At 44.4% G+C, this 20,256-nt stretch overlaps 1 protein-coding gene and 1 long non-coding RNA gene across 2 annotated transcripts; both read left to right on the top strand.

Annotated features, from left to right (window-relative positions):
- Positions 1 to 5,359: 5,359 nt before the first annotated feature.
- On the top strand, positions 5,360 to 8,189 carry LOC146372832 (uncharacterized). Its single transcript, XR_014802238.1, has 4 exons — positions 5,360 to 5,717; positions 5,807 to 5,891; positions 7,452 to 7,786; positions 8,085 to 8,189. It is a non-coding gene; the product is annotated as an uncharacterized LOC146372832 (long non-coding RNA).
- An 82-nt stretch (positions 8,190 to 8,271) lies between these two features.
- On the top strand, positions 8,272 to 12,990 carry LOC146372831 (ubiquitin carboxyl-terminal hydrolase 37-like). Its single transcript, XM_084951908.1, has 15 exons — positions 8,272 to 8,350; positions 8,841 to 8,896; positions 9,216 to 9,306; positions 9,416 to 9,499; positions 9,594 to 9,694; positions 9,818 to 9,874; positions 9,975 to 10,106; positions 10,199 to 10,322; positions 10,408 to 10,559; positions 10,665 to 10,764; positions 10,905 to 10,981; positions 11,159 to 11,267; positions 11,877 to 11,934; positions 12,104 to 12,261; positions 12,348 to 12,990. The coding sequence occupies exons 5-15, from the start codon at positions 9,648 to 9,650 to the stop codon at positions 12,351 to 12,353; spliced, it is 1,020 nt and encodes a 339-aa protein (XP_084808034.1). The 5' UTR covers positions 8,272 to 8,350; positions 8,841 to 8,896; positions 9,216 to 9,306; positions 9,416 to 9,499; positions 9,594 to 9,647; the 3' UTR covers positions 12,354 to 12,990.
- Positions 12,991 to 20,256: the final 7,266 nt, after the last annotated feature.

Here is a 20,256-nt window from a genome sequence, read left to right as displayed (position 1 = left end):
AAGCAGCAGAACCAGCCTTTTTTCTTCTTTTTCAGGTACTTTTCCATGAGCTCGTGCTCCAGGAGAAGGATTCTCAATTGATCGTTTGTTTCTGCATTCTGCTGCTCGAGTCGCTGGCATCTTTGCTCCATTTCTTTTAAGGTTTCTTCTTTTTTTCTAAGCTTTTCTGTCAGGTCTTTGTATGTTGCCTCCTCCATTAGATTTGCCTTGCACATGTCTGTATTTCTCTCTTGCTTTTTGTTGTGCATCTCTTCTAACAGCTCATTTTTTCTCTGGATTTCTTGACTCGTACGCTGCAGGTCTTCATGTATTTTCTCTTGTTGTTGCTTTTGTGCCTGCATTTCAATTATTTGGCTCTTCAAGTCATTGGACTTCAACAACATGTCTTTAATGACCGCTGAGTGTTTTCTCTTCATTCCATCAATCCTACGCTGCATCTTTGAACATCGTTTCTCCAGTATTTCCTTTTCTCTTTGCAGTTCAGGTGTTTCATTACAAAATTCTAGCAATGCTAGATTCCTTCTCTCAAAGTCCCGGAGAATACGTTTTTCTTCTTCCTGTTTCTTTTTTTCTTCAAGAAGCTCTTTATTTTTGCACATTGTTTTACCAAACCTGACTTTCAGATCGTTGTACAATTTCTGTGTGGCTTTGAGTTTGTCCTGCGTTTGTATTTCCTTTTCTCTTTGCAGTTTAAGTGTTTCGTCATTTTCTTTATTACAAAATTCTTGCAATTCTAGAGCCCTTCTCTCAAAGTCCTGGAGAATACGTTTTTCTTCTTCCTGTTGCTTTTTTTCTTCAAGAAGCTCTTCATTTTTGCACTTTGTTTCACCAAACCTGACTATCAGATCGTTGTACAAGTTCTGCATGGCTTTGAGTTTGTCCTGCATTTGTATTTCCTGTTCAATCTTCTGTTGGTGGATTTTTTCAATTGTTTTCTCCGCTTCATTGAGCTTTCCTTGAAGCACCTGATTCTGTTTCTCAGTGTTTTGGAGATCCCACTGTATCTCCTCAATAGCAGCTTTCTTTCCTTGAAGCTGGGCAGATGTTTCTTTTAATTCAGCAGTCTGTGTTCCTGATGAAAGAAAACGAGAAAAAATCTTCTCTCGTCCTTCACCAAACTTCTCTCCCGAGCCCTCATTGATCATTTTTATATCAGGCTGGCGTTGCTGTTTTTCTTCCAGGTCTTTTTTTTGTGCTTCCAGTTGTCTGCACTTTTCCTCTAGTTGAAGCTTCTCTTCTTCAATTTGTTTAATTTTGTAATGTAGGTAAGAATTTTCCTTCTGACTTTCCTGTAATGCTCTTTGGACTGATAAGACACCATCCGTGGTCATTTCTCCTGGAGAGATTGGCCGGCCAATTTCTCCTGGAGAGATTGGCCGGCCAATTTCTCCTGGAGAGATTGGCCGGCCAGAACACAAAGGACAGGCAGCATAATCTTGTTGTGTTTTTTGGCGTTTTCGTGGACGCATGTTGGAGCCTGTGCAGTGACTCTGAAAAGGCTTAGAAATATTTCCAAATGTATCTCTGGTCGAACGTTTGAAGGCTGTGAACAAACTGATTTTAAAATTGCTGTTGCTGATCCCTATTTATAGACTTCAGAACTTCAGAACTTCAAAGGATCAAAGGCAACAAAGTCCTTGTCCTTGTGACATCATCACTCCGTAAGCCAATCAGATTGTCACATGACATTTTAGAATGGGGATGTTTTTTTTTAATTGTTTTCAAATTTAACTTTAGTGTTTCTTAGTGTTTCTAAGACCAGTTGGTCTAACACCCCCCCCCGCCCCATTTAGTCGATTCACATATTAATTGCCACAAACATGTGTCAATAATAAATTTTATGATAAATGTTTTTTCATTATCCTACCTTTATAAAAGGAAACATTATTTAAAGCAGCGGTCCCCAACCTTTTTTGCGCCACGGACCGGTTTATACCCAACAATATTTTCACGGACCGGCCTTTAAGTATGGAACGCCAGGACTGCCATAATGAATTAATTAAATACACCATTAAATAATTAATTAAATGTGGCAATAATTAATTAAAATTGGAATTAATTAATTAACTAAATAGTTATGACACATGTAATTAATTAATTATTGACACATTTAATTAATTATTGACACATTTAATTAATTATTTAATGATATATTTATTTATTTCATTTTGGCAGTCCTGGCGCCTGGCTCTCATCTTGAATTAATTTTATCTGTCAGCCTCACCCATCAAACTCAGGGGGCGGGGTTAACGCTGCCCATGCAGCTTCTCTAACATTTGATTGGTTGCCGTGCAAAGTCAAAACAGGTCGGTCCTAGATAATCGATTGCTTGTGTAGACTTGGGGCAGCCAGGTATCCCAGAATGCAGATCAAATCACAGGCAGCAATGGTGGTGGTGTAGTTTTAAAATACCCCGTTTTTCTGTCACCAACTACACTTTTAACAGTGTTTTAGCCGCGAATGTCGCGCCGTATGTCTGGTCAGGTTGTCAACATAGAACATGTTTGCAAAAGTGCTCAGATGTTTTCAGAGATTTCACTAGCTCTGCTAACAGTCAGCATGCAGAGTGCACCGAGGGGGTCACGTTAACCGGTTTGTTTACATATTCCACTCTCCGTGTTCACATGTTGCATTCGCAGATTCTCATTTTCACCGAACGATCGTCTCTTTCCGCCTGGTCTTGTGTCTCTGTGCTTCTGTAACATAAAGAACGAGCTGACATTTTTCTCACGAAACCAGCGATCAGCTCAACAGACCCTCAGTTTACCTGCATGCATCCTCCTCCTCATCTGTCAGCTGTTTAACACCTGCTGCTAATTCAAGAAACACGCCTACGTTACCTGGTGATAGTCACAGTTTAACTGGGCAGCCGGTGCTCGATATAAAGCAATGTCAGCGCATTTTTCTGCACAAGATAAGTAAATATAGTGTTTTCCCAGAGCGCAGAGCTGCTGGAGCTCGTTTCCTTACAGAGCACTTTATAGGCGAACCAGCTTCATCAGCGGCTGATGTCCAATCACCGGCACACAGCTTTGAAACCTCACCTGAGTTTTAGCTCTCAGTGGTTAAACGCTGGACTTCATTCACTCAGGTTCTGTCTGTCGGGTCACGTTTACTTCGCTGTTTTATTTACAACTGAGCAAATCGGTTTGGCTGAGGTTAAAGTTACGTTTCATAACTGCATAGTTTTGCAGACCTTTAATGGTTCACTGGCACATGTGTCAGACTGAACTATTCGCTTTTCTTTATCTGGTGTGTTTTGGATTTAACAGTGAATTTTGAGATTAAACTGACTTTTAAAATGTTTTTATACAAAGAGGAAAGAGAAGGCGCATTTCCACCGAGAGGAGCAGGGTTTGCAACAGCATGTTCATCATGAAGTCTGCAACCTGGACAGTAATATTATATCATCTGTTTTTTAATAGTTATTCAACTGTGTTCTAAGCACCAGCTGTCTGTTAGAATGTGATTTTTTTCTTTTCTTTTTTTTCTTTTTCGGTCATGTTATGTTTAACTGTCAAAGGTTTGTTACAAACTATGAAACACATCGTGCAGACTTCTGGATGTTAGAAGAAAACTAATACTGCTCATGAAGGAGACTAAAGGCAGGAAGGTGTCCTTTAAAACTAAACATGTTAATAGGACCTCCCTATTTATATCATAGTTTATGATATAGCACTTGTATTTCAGTAATAGCCTACTGATTTCAGTGTAGTGGTGAACAGTCACACAGCTCACGTAGGCGTTATCTGTGATACTCCTTAACTATAATTTATCCAAGTTAACTTCAGTTAACCATTCAGACGGTTCTTTTGCAATGAAAAACATAAACACCCATGCTGCCGGTAGGTTTCCTCAGTGCCAGCTGTTAACATTATGGTAACCACGGACTCTGAGCGGCTGGATCGACGGAGGTCAGACAACAATTTTACATGTATGATCTTAACCCTTGTGCGCCCTGGACCAAAAAAAAAAAAGAAGGGGGGGGGGGTCACGCAGACCCCGGCAGCGCGGACCCAGGTCTCGTCGCGAAACAGGGCGCCGGTTCGCGGTGGGGGCAGATGGGGGTCAGGCGGACCCCTGGCTATAGCGGGTCTCGTCACAGCGTCGGACAAAGGCACCTAATTGGTTGTAACCCTCCATCGATCGCGTAAGTTACGATGGCAAACCTTGGGGTCTGGAGGGACCCCAAAGCGCCACGGCAACAACTCTCAACTTCACATCATCATCATCATCGTCTCCTTCTCGAGAGTGTTCGCGTACACCGGCCTCAGTGAGGACCTCGGACTCTCCGTTCCTCCTCGACCTCCTTCCTCCTTCTCCCCCGTTCTCCTGCTCCCCGCAGGCGAGCGCTTAGCCGGATGGGCCCCGGGTTACGCGTAAACCGGCCCAAGTGGGGACCGCGGGCGCTCCGTGCTCCGTGGGTACTCTGTGACCCCTTAGTGATCATGATGGGGTATTTCGCCACCCCACACCACATTCGTAAGTTACGATGGCAAATACTGGGGTCTCGAGGGACCCCAAACCACCGGAGCAAACATCTCTCAACTTCACATAATCATCATCATCATCATCATCGTCTCCTTCCTCATTCTCCTTGGTCCTTCTACCCTGCGCTTGCAAACGCTCAGCTTTACAGAGGGTAGTCTTCACGTAAACCGGCCCTCTCCTCAGTTCTCCTGGGCCTCGCTGTTGGACGCTTGGCTTTACAGAGGGCAGAGTTCGCGTAAACCGCCCTCCTTGAGGGCCTCAGACTCTCCCCGCCGCCTTCCTACCTCCTTCTGCTCCATTCTCCTGCTCCTCGCAGGCAAGCGCTTAGCCGGGTGGGCCCCAAGTTACGCGTAAACCGGCCTTCGCGAGGACTGGGGGTGCTCTCTACTCCGTGGGTACACTGTGACCCCTTAGTAATGGCGATGGGGTATTTCGCAACCCCAATGCACATTCGTAAGTTACGATGACAAACACTGGGGTCTGGAGGGACCCCGAAACGTCAGAGGAAACAACTCTCAAATTCAGATCATCATCATCATCATCATCATCGTCTCCTTCTTGGCAGTGTTCGCGTAAACCGGCCTAAGTAAGGACCTCGGACACTACCTGCCTCCTAGTCCTCCCTCCTTCTCCTCGGTTCTCCTGCGCCTCGCTGTCGGACGCTTAGCTTTGCAGAGGGCAGTGTTCGCGTAAACTGGCCTCTATGAGGACCTCGGACGCCCCCTGCGTCCTTGTCCTCCTACCTCCTTCTGTTCCGTTCTCCTGCTCCTCATAAAAATTGTTGATGATAAAAAAAAGTTTAAACTTCAAAGCTCATGCCTACATGCACATCCATTGCTCAGTGTCTAATTGTGTGTTTGTGTTTTTACCTTTTTGCAGTAGCGTAGTGAAACATTTGGGCGGTGGATAAATAATGGAAAATAAAATTCAGACTACAGACGGCTTCAGGTGAGTACACGTGGTGCACAAGGACCAAAGCTCACCTTCTCAACCTGGACAAAATGAATTATTTTACACTGATACTGTAAACTTTGTGTTTGTGTGTCAGGTTTCCATACATCGGAAACAGCTGCTGCATCTGTAATTCTGTCCATCCTGAGGAGAGTCCACACTCTACATCAGATCCTTGGCTCACCTATAATGACGCACAGGTGCTGCACACAACTGGATCTGCAGCTTGTGAGGAACAGCAGCACTCAGCCTACATCCTGTTTTACAAGAGAAACGTAAGAAGACACAGCATCTCATCCTGAAGTGAGAGAATGGCACGCCAGCTGCAGCCTAATCCAATCTCTCTTCTTTTTTCAGTGCCCAGACACCCTTCAGTTTCATCATGTCATCCCTAACAATAGCTGTAGAGTTGGATGGAGGATGAAGACAGCAGAGAGCAAAAGAAACAGGTAAGAGCAGACAGGTAGTCAGAGTTAACAAAAACTTTTAAAGCCAGTGTAGCTTCTGTTTTGAACACATTTATTGATGACAATTTTACATAAATAAGCAGTGTGTTATACTGTTATCAGATGTGGAGTCTCACTAACCACTTTAATAGTGACTTGTGTCCCAAATACTGTTTATTTGTCTCAGTTACAGATAGTGAAATAAAAATGGGAAATGATTGTTTCATAATTGTATACTCAGCTTGGTCAAGACAATAATTCGAGAACGAGGGGCAGGATTTTGAATTGATGCCATTGGTGCATCTACTAAAGTTCTGGGGTCAGTTTGAATATCAGTGACCTTGACCTCAAGTTCAAAGGTCAAGTTTTCTGAAAATCTTGTGAATGCTACAACTCTGTGACGAGACGTAAGTCTCCTAGGTCTTTAAATTTGTATATAGGTGCATCTACTAGGAAGCTGAAGGGTTGCACTGCGGGCCATCTGTAGAGGTGTAGAGTCAACAACCTGTCTCTGAACGTGGACAAAACAAAAGAGATTGTTGACTTCAGGAGAGCACAGTGGGATCACTGCCCACTTAACATGAATGGATCCTCTGTGGAGGTCGTCAAGAGCACCAGATTTCTTGGTGTCCACCTGGCGGAGAACCTCTCCTGCTCCCTCAACACCAGCTCCATAACCAAGAAGGCCCAGCAGCATCTCTACTTCAAGCAGAAGCTGAGGAAAGCCCATCTCCCACCATCCATTCTCACCACCTTTTACAGTGGGACTAACGAGAGCATCCTAAGTAGCTGCATCACTGTCTGGTATGGTAACTGCAGCGCATTGGATCGCAGTACCCTACAACGGATTGTGAGAGCAGCTGAGAAGATCATTGGAGCCCCTCTCCCCTCCTTATAACACCCGCTTGCTGGAGGACCCCACACAGCCTTCAAACACACTCTTCACCCTGCTGCCTTCTGGAAAGAGGTCCCAGAACATCCGGGCCCTCGCTACCAAACTACGGAAAAGTTTCTTCCCACAAGCCGTCAGACCCCTGAACACTCAGTGACTGCACTGGCACACGCACACCTTCACACACGTCACTACCAAGCACTTATCTGCAGTATCTCACACTCATACACATACATACAGACACCAAGTTACTTTTGCACAATACTCAGCATTTTGCACATTTCCATTGTCTTGTGTCTGTATCGTCCTGTTCTGTCTAGTTTTGCACTGTTTTGTCTTGTTTATTTTTGCAGTTTATGCACACTGCACTTTATGTAGTCCTGGGTTTGTCCGTATATGTCATATATAGCACCAGGGTCTCGGAGGAACGCTGTCTCATTTCACTCTGTACAGTACCTCTGCACGTGGTTAAAATGACAATAAAAGCCACTTGACTTGACCTGTTTTTGTAGCAGTTGCTTGGAGACGAGTACCACACAGTTCAAATGAGCATACATTCCAAAATATGCAAATTAGCCCCATACATCATAATGATGATGTTTGCTGTTCAGGGTATGAACATTCTATGCTGAAAGTTTATAAATATACAACCTTGGACTGCTTGTTTTCAGTTGAACTTTTGCAAAGCTGAGGAGATTTTCGCTGCGATCGCATTAAGTCCAAAGATGTTTAAACTTCTTTTTCACAGAAAGGTAAGTTTGAAGAGACTCGCAGCACATTTCTCTGAATATTTTCTTATGGTAAACAAGCATTTTTGAAACTTTTAAGGAAGCTTCTTGGATGATTTCTGTAAAAACTGAATTTTGAATCCAAATGAAGGATTTTGTATTTTCATACCATATACTTTGTTTTATGCCATTACTGATGTTGGTTTTCTTGTTTCTAAACAGAAATCACACAAACAAAACGTGGCAGAGAAGGAAATTCCTTCTACGTCTCATCAGAGGTAAAGAAATGTGCCACTCTTTAATGCTGCTGGAGATATTTATAGCAGTGCTTTAGTTGGAGCTGTTTTATTTCCCTTTTATTGGTGTTTTGTATTTACATCTTTTTTACTACTTCTAGTCTTGTCTATAATTTATATTGATTCAGAGATTAGCGTTTGAAAATGTAGAGTGTAAATGTACAAAATACATGATTTTGTTCCATTACAGTTATTCATTTTTATCTGCAATCTCCAGCATGTACTTCTTGTTAAAAATTTCCACTTTGAAAAATAACATTTACACTTTTGTCCTCATCAGCATCCCGGATGCTTCTGTTGCTGAAAATGGTCAAAAGAAGAAGAGAAAATGGAGACACCTCTGCTGTTCCTCGGTTTGCTTTTACACAAAACATATGAAATGCACATTCTCTTTAAATTGCACTTGTTAATTTAAAGAGACTTTACTTTTTTAATAAACGTATGTTTGTTCGTCCTCTGCAGCAAACTGACAGCGATGCAGAGGCAGAGAGCAACACTGTGAAGACACAAAAAAAGTGTCGCTGGTTTCTTTTTAAATTCTGGAAGGTATGTTTTATGGAAAGAGTCACTGTCATCAAGCATTTACTCATCACAGTTAAATGAGAAGAATTAAGAGCAATTTAGCACACAGCTATGTCCTCAAATTAAGTTCAAAGATGTTTAAACGTTTTTTTTTCACAGAAAGGTAAGTTCGAAGAGACTTGCAGGATGTTTCTCTAAATATTTTTTATGGTGAATAAGCATTTTTGAAGCTTCATGGATGATTTCTGTAAAAACTGAATTTTGATCAGAACCAAGTGAAGGATTTTGTATTTCCTGGGACAAACTTTAAAACTCAATTTAAGGCATGAATAAATTGTTTTTATTTTATTTAAAGATATTCCTATATATCTGCTTCATGAGCTGACAGCTCACTAAAGTGATAAATAATATGAAATAATACCAAATTTTCTAACTGGACACTTTTCATGGAGAGACCCACTTGGTATGTTTGTTTTATGCCATTACTGATGTTGGTTTTCTTGTTTCTAAACAGAAATTACACAAACAAAACGTGGCAGAGAAGGAAATTCCTTCTACGTCTCATCAGAGGTAAAGAAATGCGCCACTCTTTAATGCTGCTGGAGATATTTATAGCAGTGCTTTAGTTGGAGCTCTTTTATTTCCCTTTTATTGGTGTTTTTCTTCCACCTTGTGTATTTGCATCTTTTTTACTACTTCTAGTCTTGTCTATTATTTATATGGATGCAGAGATTAGTGTTTGAAAATGTAGAGTGTAAATGTATAAAATACATGATTTTGTTCATGTTGGTATTCCATTACAGTTATTCATTTTTATTAGCAATCTGTATTAGCAAAATGTACTCCTTCTTATAAATTTCCACAACATTTACACTTTTGTCCTCATCAGCATCCCGGATGCTTCTGTTGCTGCCACACCAGCTAACCCTGAAAATGGTCAAAAGAAGAGAAAATGGAGACACTTCTTCTGCTGTTCCTCGGTTTGCTTTTACACAAAACATATGAAATGCACATTCTCTATAAATTGTACTTGTTAATTTTAAGTGAATTTACTTTTTTAATAACATTATGTTTGTTCGTCCTCTGCAGCAAACTGACAGCGATGCAGAGGCAGAGAGCAACACTGTGAAGACACAAAACAGGTCTCGCTGGTCTCTTTTGAAATCCGGGAAGGTATGTTTTATGGAAAGAGTCACTGTCATCAAGCATTTAAATGAGAGCAATTAAGAGCAATGAGGCACACAGCTATGTCCTATATATATATCAGGTAAGAAGCACCACGGAAAAGATCCCAGCAGACCTGAGTTGGGACACTTGGATTATGGAGCTTCTGGACCAAGAGAGTGGATGGGAGCATGTGTTTAACAGGTAAGAGAAAGACGTCCTCCAAAATGTTTCAACTTCAAAGCTCATGCATACATGCACATACACTGCTCAGCATCCTGACATCTTTCCTAATTTTGTGTTTGTGTTTTTACCTTTTTGGAGCAGTGTAGCATGCGGTGGAAAAATAATAGAAAGTCAAACTGAGACTACAGACTGCTTCGGGTGAGTACACGTGGTGCACAAAGACCAAAGCTCACTTTGTCAAAGTGGAGGAAATGAATTCTTTTACACTGATACTGTAAACGTTGTGCGTGTGTGTCAGGTTTCCAAACATCGGAAACACCTGCTACATGAACTCCTGCCTGCAGAGCCTCCTCAACATTGAGGAGTTCATAAGAGACATTGGGCGTCAGGAGGTTTTGTGGAGCACAGATCCAGAAGCTCAGCTCTTAAGGTGCGCTACGTCAACCTTCTACTTTCTTCAAAAACCTGAAGAACAAAGAGATCTAACAGCAGAAATGTCTGTTTACCCTTTCCTTTCTACAGAAGGCTCATTGATGTCAGGGACTGTCATGAGTCAACAGATTATGGCCTTAAAGATCACCACCTAAGAGCTTTTAAGAAGGCATTCAGCAATCAAGCTCCTGAATACACCGGCAGTGCACAGAAAGTGCGTCAGCTATTTGGACATTTCGTTTTTTGCTTTACCTTCTGATTTTGATGTACTGTTTTAAATCTCTCTGCTTTTCTTTCAGGACGCTCATGAATTCCTAACATTGTTCCTCAATGAGGTCAAAAGGCTCGCACCTCACCTGGAGAGGAACGCAGCTCTCCTGGGCCAAAGTTATACCTGCCCAGTAGAAGACCATCACATTTTTAAAATGGAAAACATGAGGACATGCAAGAGGTAAGCCTGTCTTTCAGAAACGCAGAGCTGGTTGCAATATTTTCATATACCTCTTTTCCACCTACCTGATCTTTACTTTAACTACGTTACTCCTGAAATGTGTAGCTGCGGTCACCAATCATCACAGCAAGAGGAATTCACCAGCTTGTCTCTTGACCTGGTTCCAGAGGGGTCTGTTATAAACATGTTAGAGACATACTTGAAGGTAAGATCACAAATTCCAGTAGAGTTGTAGTGTCAGCGATCTTAACACACCTTTTTTGTTAGTGTTTGTGTGTATGTGTGTGTGCATATGTTGAGATTTCTTTCTACCATAAAGCCTGTTTTCTCTGTGCTGTTGTTCAGGAACAAGAAATAGAATTTCGCTGTGATTGTGGAGGGACGGCCTCAGAACTGAAGTCGTCTTTTGATACACTGCCAAGGTGAGTAAGGTCACATCAGAATTGATCGACTGACCAGGTTTCCAAACTGTGGCGCATCAAATATCAGAGTTTTTCGAGACAATACTTGAGCAGTCGTTTTCTCCCATCTTCTGTTTGTGTTTGACACTCATTCTTCTTATTTTCTACCTTGTTTGTGTTTTTCTTCTTTTCTGCCAGAGTTCTGATCTTGCATCTGAAGAGGTTTGGCTTTACACAAACCTACAAGATTCAGAAGGTGGATGACCCCGTCAGGCTGCAGAGGGACTTGGTGGTGCCATCCAATCAGGTAAAAACAGACTGCAGAACGTCTCAGGCTACGTCCACACTAGCCCGGATAGATTTGAAAACTCCGTGTCCACACTAGCGTTTTCAGTCATTTTCAAATAGTTGTGCGTCTGCATTGAAACGGCCGAAAACGCTTACGTTCCAGTCCTGCGCATGCGCAAAAGTGAGTGAGAATTACAGAATTTGAAGAAAAGCTATCCGGAGCATGTACAAACTGATATTAATCTTTTTTAGGGCTGTCAAAGTTGAGAGCAATCAAAACAACTGCTGTATAATGCACTCGGCTATCTTTGTTTAATTGCTCACATGACTGCATCACATGACTAAAATGCGTCATCGTTTTAGAAAGTCTGCGTTTTCGAGTGTCCACACTGCGACGGGACAGCTCCGTTTTCAAATGTATGCGTTTTCGAGAGCGTTTTCAAGATGCTGTGTTTTTCCTCGAGGAAAACGCCGTCTCAGTGTGGACGGGAGGTCAAAGCGGAGAGAAAACGATGTGTTTTCAAACGAAAACGCATTCGTGTGGACGTAGCCTCAGCAAATCAGCTTAATTATGGCACTGATGTGAGACTTTATGAAACTAACACTCTTTGGATTTGTTCCTTCTCAGGGTGGTGGCTGTTACAGTCTTGTCAGCATCATCAGTCATTATGGAGGCACAGAGTCAGGTAAAACAACAGACTTGTTACAAACAGAAAATGAAAACTTGCTACTTTTCAGTGAAGGACTCACACACAAAAGCTTTTGATGTTCTAAGAAGCACTAAGTCAAAATCACTGTTTGCTTGAATCAGTTGACTTCCAGAAGTTGGATTCATTTGTCTTAATGTGATTTCAGGACACTACATCTGTAGTTCTGTCCATCCTGAGGAGAGTCAGCACTCTACATCAGATCGCTGGCTCACCTATAATGACGCACAGGTGCTCCACACAACTGGATCTGCAGCTTGTGAGGAACAGCAGCACTCGGCCTACATCCTGTTTTACAAGAGAAACGTAAGAAGACACAGCATCTCATCCTGAAGTGAGAGAATTTTTAAATGTCCTGTTACCTTGTTAACCAGTTTTGTCTTCATTCTCAGTTCTGAAACAGGAAATGGAAGGAAGGAAGGAAGTTAAGGTCATCATCATGCTGAGAAGGAAAAGCAGTCGTCCCAGCCCACCATCGCACACTGGAGGACAAGTACTGGTAAGTATTGCCCTCAGGAGGAAGGGTCCTCCCAGAGAGCCTGGTTCCTCCCAAGATTTCTTCCTCCAGGAGGGAGTTTTTTCTTGCCACCGTCGCCCCACATTCACTGGTCTCATCAGCAGGGACATTTTTAACATCCTAAGACCTGAACTCTTTCATGGCATGCATTTTTAATTTCTCTGTGCCATTTGGGTTGATTGGGACCTGATCGATGTAAAAACAAAGACATCAGATTCGGACTATCTTTTTTTTGTTTCTCAAAACAATGAGATCCACATATGAGGACGTTCATTTTAAATTTCGATTGAACAGTGGCAGTGTAATGTCCTCCCTCATAAGTGGATATCAGGTTTTTGAAGAGCAAAATTTTGTATTTTGGTCTAGACAACCCAAAATGTTATGTCCACATATGTGGACACCAGGTCCTAGGAGGTTAAAACAAATCTACTAGTAGTGCACCACTACTAGAGATCGTCCTTTTCTGGACCAGTGTTTGGCTTGCTCTCTGGGAACAACAAATTAGTGCTGTCAGCGTTAACGTCATTTTAACTAATGACGTTAACGCTGACATCACTAATTTGTTGTTATTATTATTAATATTATTATTAATTTATTTGTAAAATAAATTAAATTAAAAAAATAAAGAAATTATTTAATTCTTTATTTTTTTTTGTTTTATTAAAATCAAAATAACTATTTATTATAATAAAAATAACTAATAAAAAAATATTAAAAGTATTCAGCAGTGTTTTGTGAAATTTGTAATGAGCCTTAGTTAAGTTGATGTCACAGAAGTTTCTGAATCATTTACATTGTTCAACAAACTGATTCACTCAGGTAAAGATGGTAAGCTGGAGCAATGGTACCCTTGGAGTTCAGTTTAAGTTTTCAGACAAATATTCCCTCGATCAGTTGCAGCTTCTGCTTTTAAATAAATGATTTAGCTGCAAATGTTTAGCTGCAGGTAGCAAAGTCCAAAAGTGACAACATTTCCACTGCAGTCTCTCCAGAAATGGCTTATACAATTTTGACCAAATTAGACATTTATCCTTGGATCAATTAAAGGGTGAAAATCTTTAATTGTACCTTTTATAACATTTTAACAAGTTACTGTCTCCTGCTGCATGTTTCCTGTTTTGGCTGAACTTCATCAGCTCAAAAAACTCACCGTGCTGTGGTGTACTAAATGACCTCATGTACAGGACACACTGAAGGCAGGTTTGCAACGTTTAATCAACAAAGTCAAGATCAGTTAACAACAGCTGAACTAAAGACTTTCTTTTTCTCATCGATAAAATGAGGTCCATGCCAATGCGCTCAAATGGGACCTCCATTAATGGTGAGGGGCATAAAGGCGCTTTTTGAATGACCAGCTGGTTCACCAGCTGACACCACTGGACGCACACCATCGGCGCACATCCAAACATGCAAAAAATGCAAGATGGTGGTGCGCACAGATACAGCGGCTCTATGCTCTCGACACACTGAACATGGTCTGTCCCTACTCGTTACAACATGTGGAAATGTCAGCGCTATGTCAGGGCGCACTATTTGACTATCAGCTCTCATCATTTGATCAAGGGGCCAGTTGCATAATGCCATTATCTTCTGTGTAGCGAATTGCTGGAACGGGCAACCCAAACGCCACGTGTCCCTGTTGGTGGTGTGTGCAGGCCTACATACTGTCCTATTGAGCTACTAAACCCCGACCAATCAGTTTTCAGATTTAAGGGGTATGATGGCCGTCAGCTAACCGCAGCTGTTACTCTTTGCATTTCCCTCGATATTTCTTTTCCACCAGTACTATGGGGTATTTGTGAATATCCATGACTGACCTGGCCAGCTGGTCTTTGGACAGGGTCACGGCAGTTTCAAGGTTAAAAAAAAATCCCTTTCACTGACAGACTGAAGGAAAGCTCCTCAAAAATGGAGGGTCTTCAAGCTCCTCAGTGGCAGGAAAAGGTTTCCCGGACCCAGTGTTGTATATTTGTTTCCCAAAAGATTGAAATAGTGGAGAGAAATCAGGTTCTGAAACCATCCAGAAGACAAAGTCTCCAACTGGTTTGTGGAAGTCCAGTTTCTCCAAATTAATCAGCAGGTGAAATGTCTCTTCATGGATGGTTTTGATTCTGTTGTTGTTCACGAACAAAGCCCTCAAAGCAGCATATGAAAGAAAGTCATCTTTCATTATTGTCTCCAGCGTGTTAAAAGAGAGATCGAGCTCAGTGATGAGTTTTGAAGCGGCTGCAGGGACTTCTCGAAGGTTTTGGCTCAAACCATCGCAGGATGTTGTTCACAGTGGTGACACTGTTGACTGGTGATTGACAAGCACTGAGATACTAACATGACAAACACAAGAAACATCATGACTTATTCTCCTGAGTGCCTGCAAAACACAAAATCAAACTCAAAGCTTTTCTCTCAGGTGCTGGTGTGGCACAATCTAATGATAAGAAAGGTCATGCTAACAGCTTTTGGAGCACAAAATGCATTACAGGTAAACCCAGTACCCAAACATGTTAACAAGGATAAAGAAAAATCTGAAACAAAAGCAGGTAGTGTGGTGATTTATGTTGTGAGGATGCTTTCACTCCCATCAAAGTCACCCAGTGTTGAGAACCCAAATGAGCCCAGAAACCTCAAGTGGCTGCAACCAACAGTGAACGTCAAGAAGTGGATACTTGCATGTTGAGCCAGAAACATGCAGAAAACCCAAAAGAGGCAAGACAGCACATCTTGGTCCCACTCAGGCAGTACGAACACCTGGAAAGAGGAGCCCACAGTTCAGACCCAAGGTCACTGGTAAGGACACCAGCCAGTTTTAAGTCTAGTTTCATTTTAGTTAGTGTTATGGCCATTCTAGGGGTGGCCAGACCATAATATAAGGGTGATCCACCCCTGTCTGACCCCAAGCAGCACATCACACAACCAGTACAATTTTGATGGTGATTTTTTTTTCACAGTGATTGAATTCTAACAAAGGAAAGGAGCAAACTATAGCTTCGGGGTGGACCCCAAAACAACAAACAAGAGGGACCGTATCTAAAGGATGTACAAAACTTATTTATGAAAAGAATAAAACCAAATGACAATGTCTTATCTCCCTAACTAACAAAAACATGAGAAAAGGGTAATCAAATAGAGTGAACCATAGACTGTATAAAAGATAGGACCATTGCAACTTTACTGCAGCACTTCACCCTTTCGCATAGTCCCAGCTCTTCTCTGTCATGTTTTATGGTGCTGCAAATGTCTTCAGTTGGTGAAAGGTCTGGACTGCTGGTGTCTTGTTGTGCTTGCTATGCATCCCTGACTCTTTTCTTCTTTCTGCATCAAGTAAGGAATGTAGTGAAAGTTCCCAAGAGGTTAAAAACACCACTGAAAAAATGCCATCAGACCTGAGTTGGGACACTTGGATTATGGAGCTTCTGGACCAAGAGAGTGGATGGGAGCATGTGTTTAACAAGTAAGAGAATAATGTCCCCCAAAATGTCCCTAACTAACAAAAACATGAGAAAAGGGTAATCAAATAAAAAGGCAGTCCACCCCTACATGCTCCTGTATAAAGAAACGGGTAACACAAAGCCTGCTGGTTGAGGTCCATGGCGGTGTCATCTTATATGTTGTCTCCAGGTCAAGGAGACAACATATAAGATGGATAGACAGACAGATTTCAAAATAGCCAGCTGGAATGTTAAGGGGTTGAATAACGGGATTAACCCTTGTGCTCCCCTTCGGGGCAGCTCCGGACCCCGGGGGTCCCAGAGTACCCCTGGGTCGCATTTCACAGGACGCGCATCAGGGTTGGCTCCCGCGCCCTGTACACCCACGTTTCCCTCCCTGAATGCCACTCCCGTTTCAATTTTTCTCCTAGTTTCAGGCAGGCTCTATCACGTTCGTCCATGGGAGGCCGCTGTTAACCCTTGTGCTCCCCTTTGGGGCAGCCCCAGACCCCGGGGGTCCCAGAGTACCCCACCCTCAGTAGAGACAGGTGAATGAAAATGAAAAAAAAAAAACATCATTTGGGGTCGTCGAGTGCCCCAGAGCGATTCTAATGGGTTTCGTCAGGGGATCGGGAAAGAAAACGTAGCACTTGGGGGCCACGCACAGAAGCTGCTGCGGCAGCGTGGGGGTCATTGATACCCCAGTACATGAAAATGAAGCATAATCACAATAATAATAATAATAATAATAATAAGAATACAACACACAGACGCTTCTGAGTTTTATTTTATTTTATTTGAAATTACACTCATGATACAACTGAGGCAATCTGGAAGGCAAAATAAAAGTCAACAACGGGGTTGAATCAGCCTTTCAAGACAAACGAATCTCAGTAGATATGTCAAGAACAGGTTTACATGAAAAAAAAAGGTTTACATGAAAAAATATCAACAAACTGTCCGTGTTTCAGGCGCTCGGTGCTGTACAGCGCCTCCTGTGGACGAACGTCACAGAGCCTACCCGAAACTAGGAGAAAAATTGAAACGGGAGTGGCAGCCACAGAGGGAAATGATGACCTATCCAGGCCATACCATTTAGGGACATGCGCAATAGGGGGGTGCGTTTTTAAAACGCCGGGGCCCAGCAGCTAAGCGCTTGCCTGCGAGGAGCAGGAGAATGGAACAGAAGGAGGTAGGAGGACTAGGAGGCAGGGAGAGTTTGAGGTCCCCGCTTAGGCCGGTTTACGTGTAACCCGGGGCTCATCCAGCTAACTGCTCGCCTTCGAGGAGCAGCAGAACAGAGCAGAAGGAAGTAGGAGGACAAGGACGCAGGGGGAGTCCGAGATCCTCATGGAGGCCGGTTTACGCGAACACTGCCCTTTGCAAAGCTAAGCGTCCGACAGCGAGGAGCAGGAGAACCGAGGAGAAGGAGGAAGGAGGAAGCTGAGGCAGGGAGAATCCGAGGTCCTCACTTAGGCCGGTTTACGCATAACCTGGGGCCCATCTGGCTAAGCGCTCTCCTGCGAGGAGCAGGAGAACGGAGCAGAAAGAGGAAGGTGGACTAGGAGGCGGGGAGAGTCCAAGGTCCTCGTTTAGGGTGGTTTACGTGAACACTGCCGAGAAGGAGATAATGATGATGATGATGTGAAGTTGAGAGTTGTTTCCTCCGGCAGTTCGGGGTCCCTCCAGACCCCAGTGTTTGCCATCGTAACTTACGAATGTGCATTGGGGTTGCGAAATACCCCATCGTGATTACTAAGGGGTCACACAGTACCCACGGAACACAGAGTGCCCGAGGTCCCCACTGAGGCCAGTTTACGCATAACTCGGGGCCCATCCGCCTGAGCGCTCGCCTGCGAGGAACAGGAGAACGGAGCAGAAGGAGGTAGGAGGACTAGGAGGCAGAGATAGTCCGAGGTCCTCACTGAAGCCGGTTTACGCGAACACTGCCCTCTGCAAAGCTAAGCGTCTGACAGCGAGGCGCAGGAGAACGGAGCAGAAGGAGGAAAGAGGACAGGGAGGCAGAGAGAGTCCGCGGTCCCCACTTAGGCCTGTTTACGCGAATACCGCCCTCTGTAAAGCTGAGCGTTCGGAAGCGCGGGGCAGAAGGACCAAGGAGAAGGAGGACGAGAAGGAGGCGATGATGATGATGATGATGATGATGATGATGACGATGATGTGAAGTTGAGAGTTGTTTGCCCCGGTGGTTCGGGGTCCCTCCAGACCCCAGTGTTTGCCATCGTAACTTACGAATGTGCGTTGGGGTGGCGAAATACCCCCCATTGTGGCTACTAAGGGGTCGGCAAATACCCCCGAGGTGATGAGACAGGGGTAACGAAATACCCCGATGCGAGTAACGCGGGGTAGCGAAATACCCCACCGCAACATCGGTAAAGGTAGCCATATACGAGTTACTAAGCGTGTCGGGGTTGCGGACAAATTGCCAGACAGAAAGACAGAAAGAGAGCACACCACCGACAAGGACATGTCCCGCACCAGGCCGTGGGTGGCGAGGAGGGATCGAGGCGTAGCAGCATCAACGGCATCAACATCTGTGTCAGCGTCGCAAACCTCTTGGGGAAACCGCGGCTCCTTCAGCGGAAGAAACTTAGGCGCATCGTGCACTGCTGCTGCTGCTGCTCCTGCTACTCTATTACGACCCGCTACATTTCATTATCAAGGCCTAGCCAGCAAAGATGCAGAAGACAACACGGTCGCCGGTGGTCACGTAATAGACAGGTCCGAACACGAAACCTTCTCCAGAAAGACAGAAGAAGAAGAAGAAGTCAGTGTCCATCTAACTGACGAGGTTGAACATGACGAGAAAATTGCCTTTGTTTTGGGCCGAGGCGCAAGCATCCGGCTTTGAAATCTCATCGCAAAATTACCAGGGTGACGACTCGGAAGATGACTCGGAAAAAGAGTCGCAAGATGACAAGGAGCACTCTGAGGCCAAGCTTCGTGACAAGGATGCTATGGGGGGCACTGAGGATGGCGGTGATGATGGTCGCAATGATAATTACGGTGAAGACAACAACGTAGATTACGACGAAGCTGTAGGCGATTGCCACGAAGGTGACGGCGATGACGGTGATGACGATTACCACGAAGATGGTAGCGACGAAGATGACACCGACGACTACGATGGAGAAGAAGAAGAAGAAGAAGAAGAAGACAAGCAATCGTCGCGGTCGATTTATCCCAAACCCCGCGACCTCAAGCAGCGAGGAGGCCCCACCGAAGAGGCTCTAGCCGCGGTCCGAGGCGAGGCGTCCTCGTTCATGGCGTACTTTCCGCCCGAGATAGAGGACGCCGTGGTCGCGATGACCAACCTGGAAGCGTCCAGGCGCCGCACCGCCATCGATGGTTGGAAGCCGATGGGCCGCGCCGAGTTCCGAGCCTACGTGGGGCTGCTGATACTCGCCGGCGTGTACAGGTCGCGAGGCGAGGCCTGCGAGAGCCTGTGGGACGCAGAGAGCGGCAGGTGTGTGTTCAGAGCCACGATGCCGCTCAAGACCTTCCGGGCTTACTCGAGCGCCCTGCGGTTCGACGACCGAGAGACCAGAGAGGCCAGGCGTCGCAACGACCGCGGTCAATACGACAAGCTGGCCCCGGTCAGAGCGGTGTGGGATGAGTGCTGTGGGCGACTGCCTCTCATGTACCGACTGGGACCCGAGGTCACCGTGGACGAGAGACTGGTGCCGTTTAGAGGTTTGTGTGATGATGATGATGATGATGGGACGTATGGGATGGATACTTGGTTTTCCTCAATGTATTTTTTTTTTTGTACTTTTTGTATTTTTTGGGGGGCTTTTATTTGGTTTTTCTCCCTGTGTGCTTGTGAAACTGAGATACGTTCTGAACTCTTTCACTCTCTTGGTGCATATGTGTCCGACTGTGGTGATTGTGATGATATTGGCACGTATGGGACGGATATTAGGCTTTCCTCAATTCCTCAATGTATTTTTTTGTGTACTTTTATTTGGTTTTCTGCCTGCATGTTTGTGAAACTCGGACACCTTCTGAACTCTCTCTTGGTTTCTTGTCGTATCACCCACAGGAAGGTGTCCGTTCAGGCAGTACATGCCCAGCAAACCGGCCAGGTACGGGATCAAGATATGGGTCGCGTGCGACGCCCGGTCCAGCTACGCGTGGAAAATGCAGGTGTACGCCGGCAAGCCCGACAAGCTCGGTCCTCCCGAAAAGAACCTGGCCGCCCGAGTGGTCATGGACCTCACCGAGGGATTGGCGCCTGGACGCAACGTCACCTGCGACAACTTCTTCACGTCGCGCGAGCTCGCGAGAGGCTTTTTCGCGAAAGAGGCCACACAATGCTGGGCACCCTCCGAGCCAACAGGC

This window comes from Perissodus microlepis, chromosome 14 (genome assembly GCF_051167445.1).
Source record: "Perissodus microlepis isolate ML-2025 ecotype Zambia chromosome 14, ASM5116744v1, whole genome shotgun sequence".
In the NCBI taxonomy this organism is placed as follows: Eukaryota; Metazoa; Chordata; class Actinopteri; order Cichliformes; family Cichlidae; genus Perissodus; species Perissodus microlepis.
This window is presented reverse-complemented; position numbering and strand designations above follow the sequence as displayed.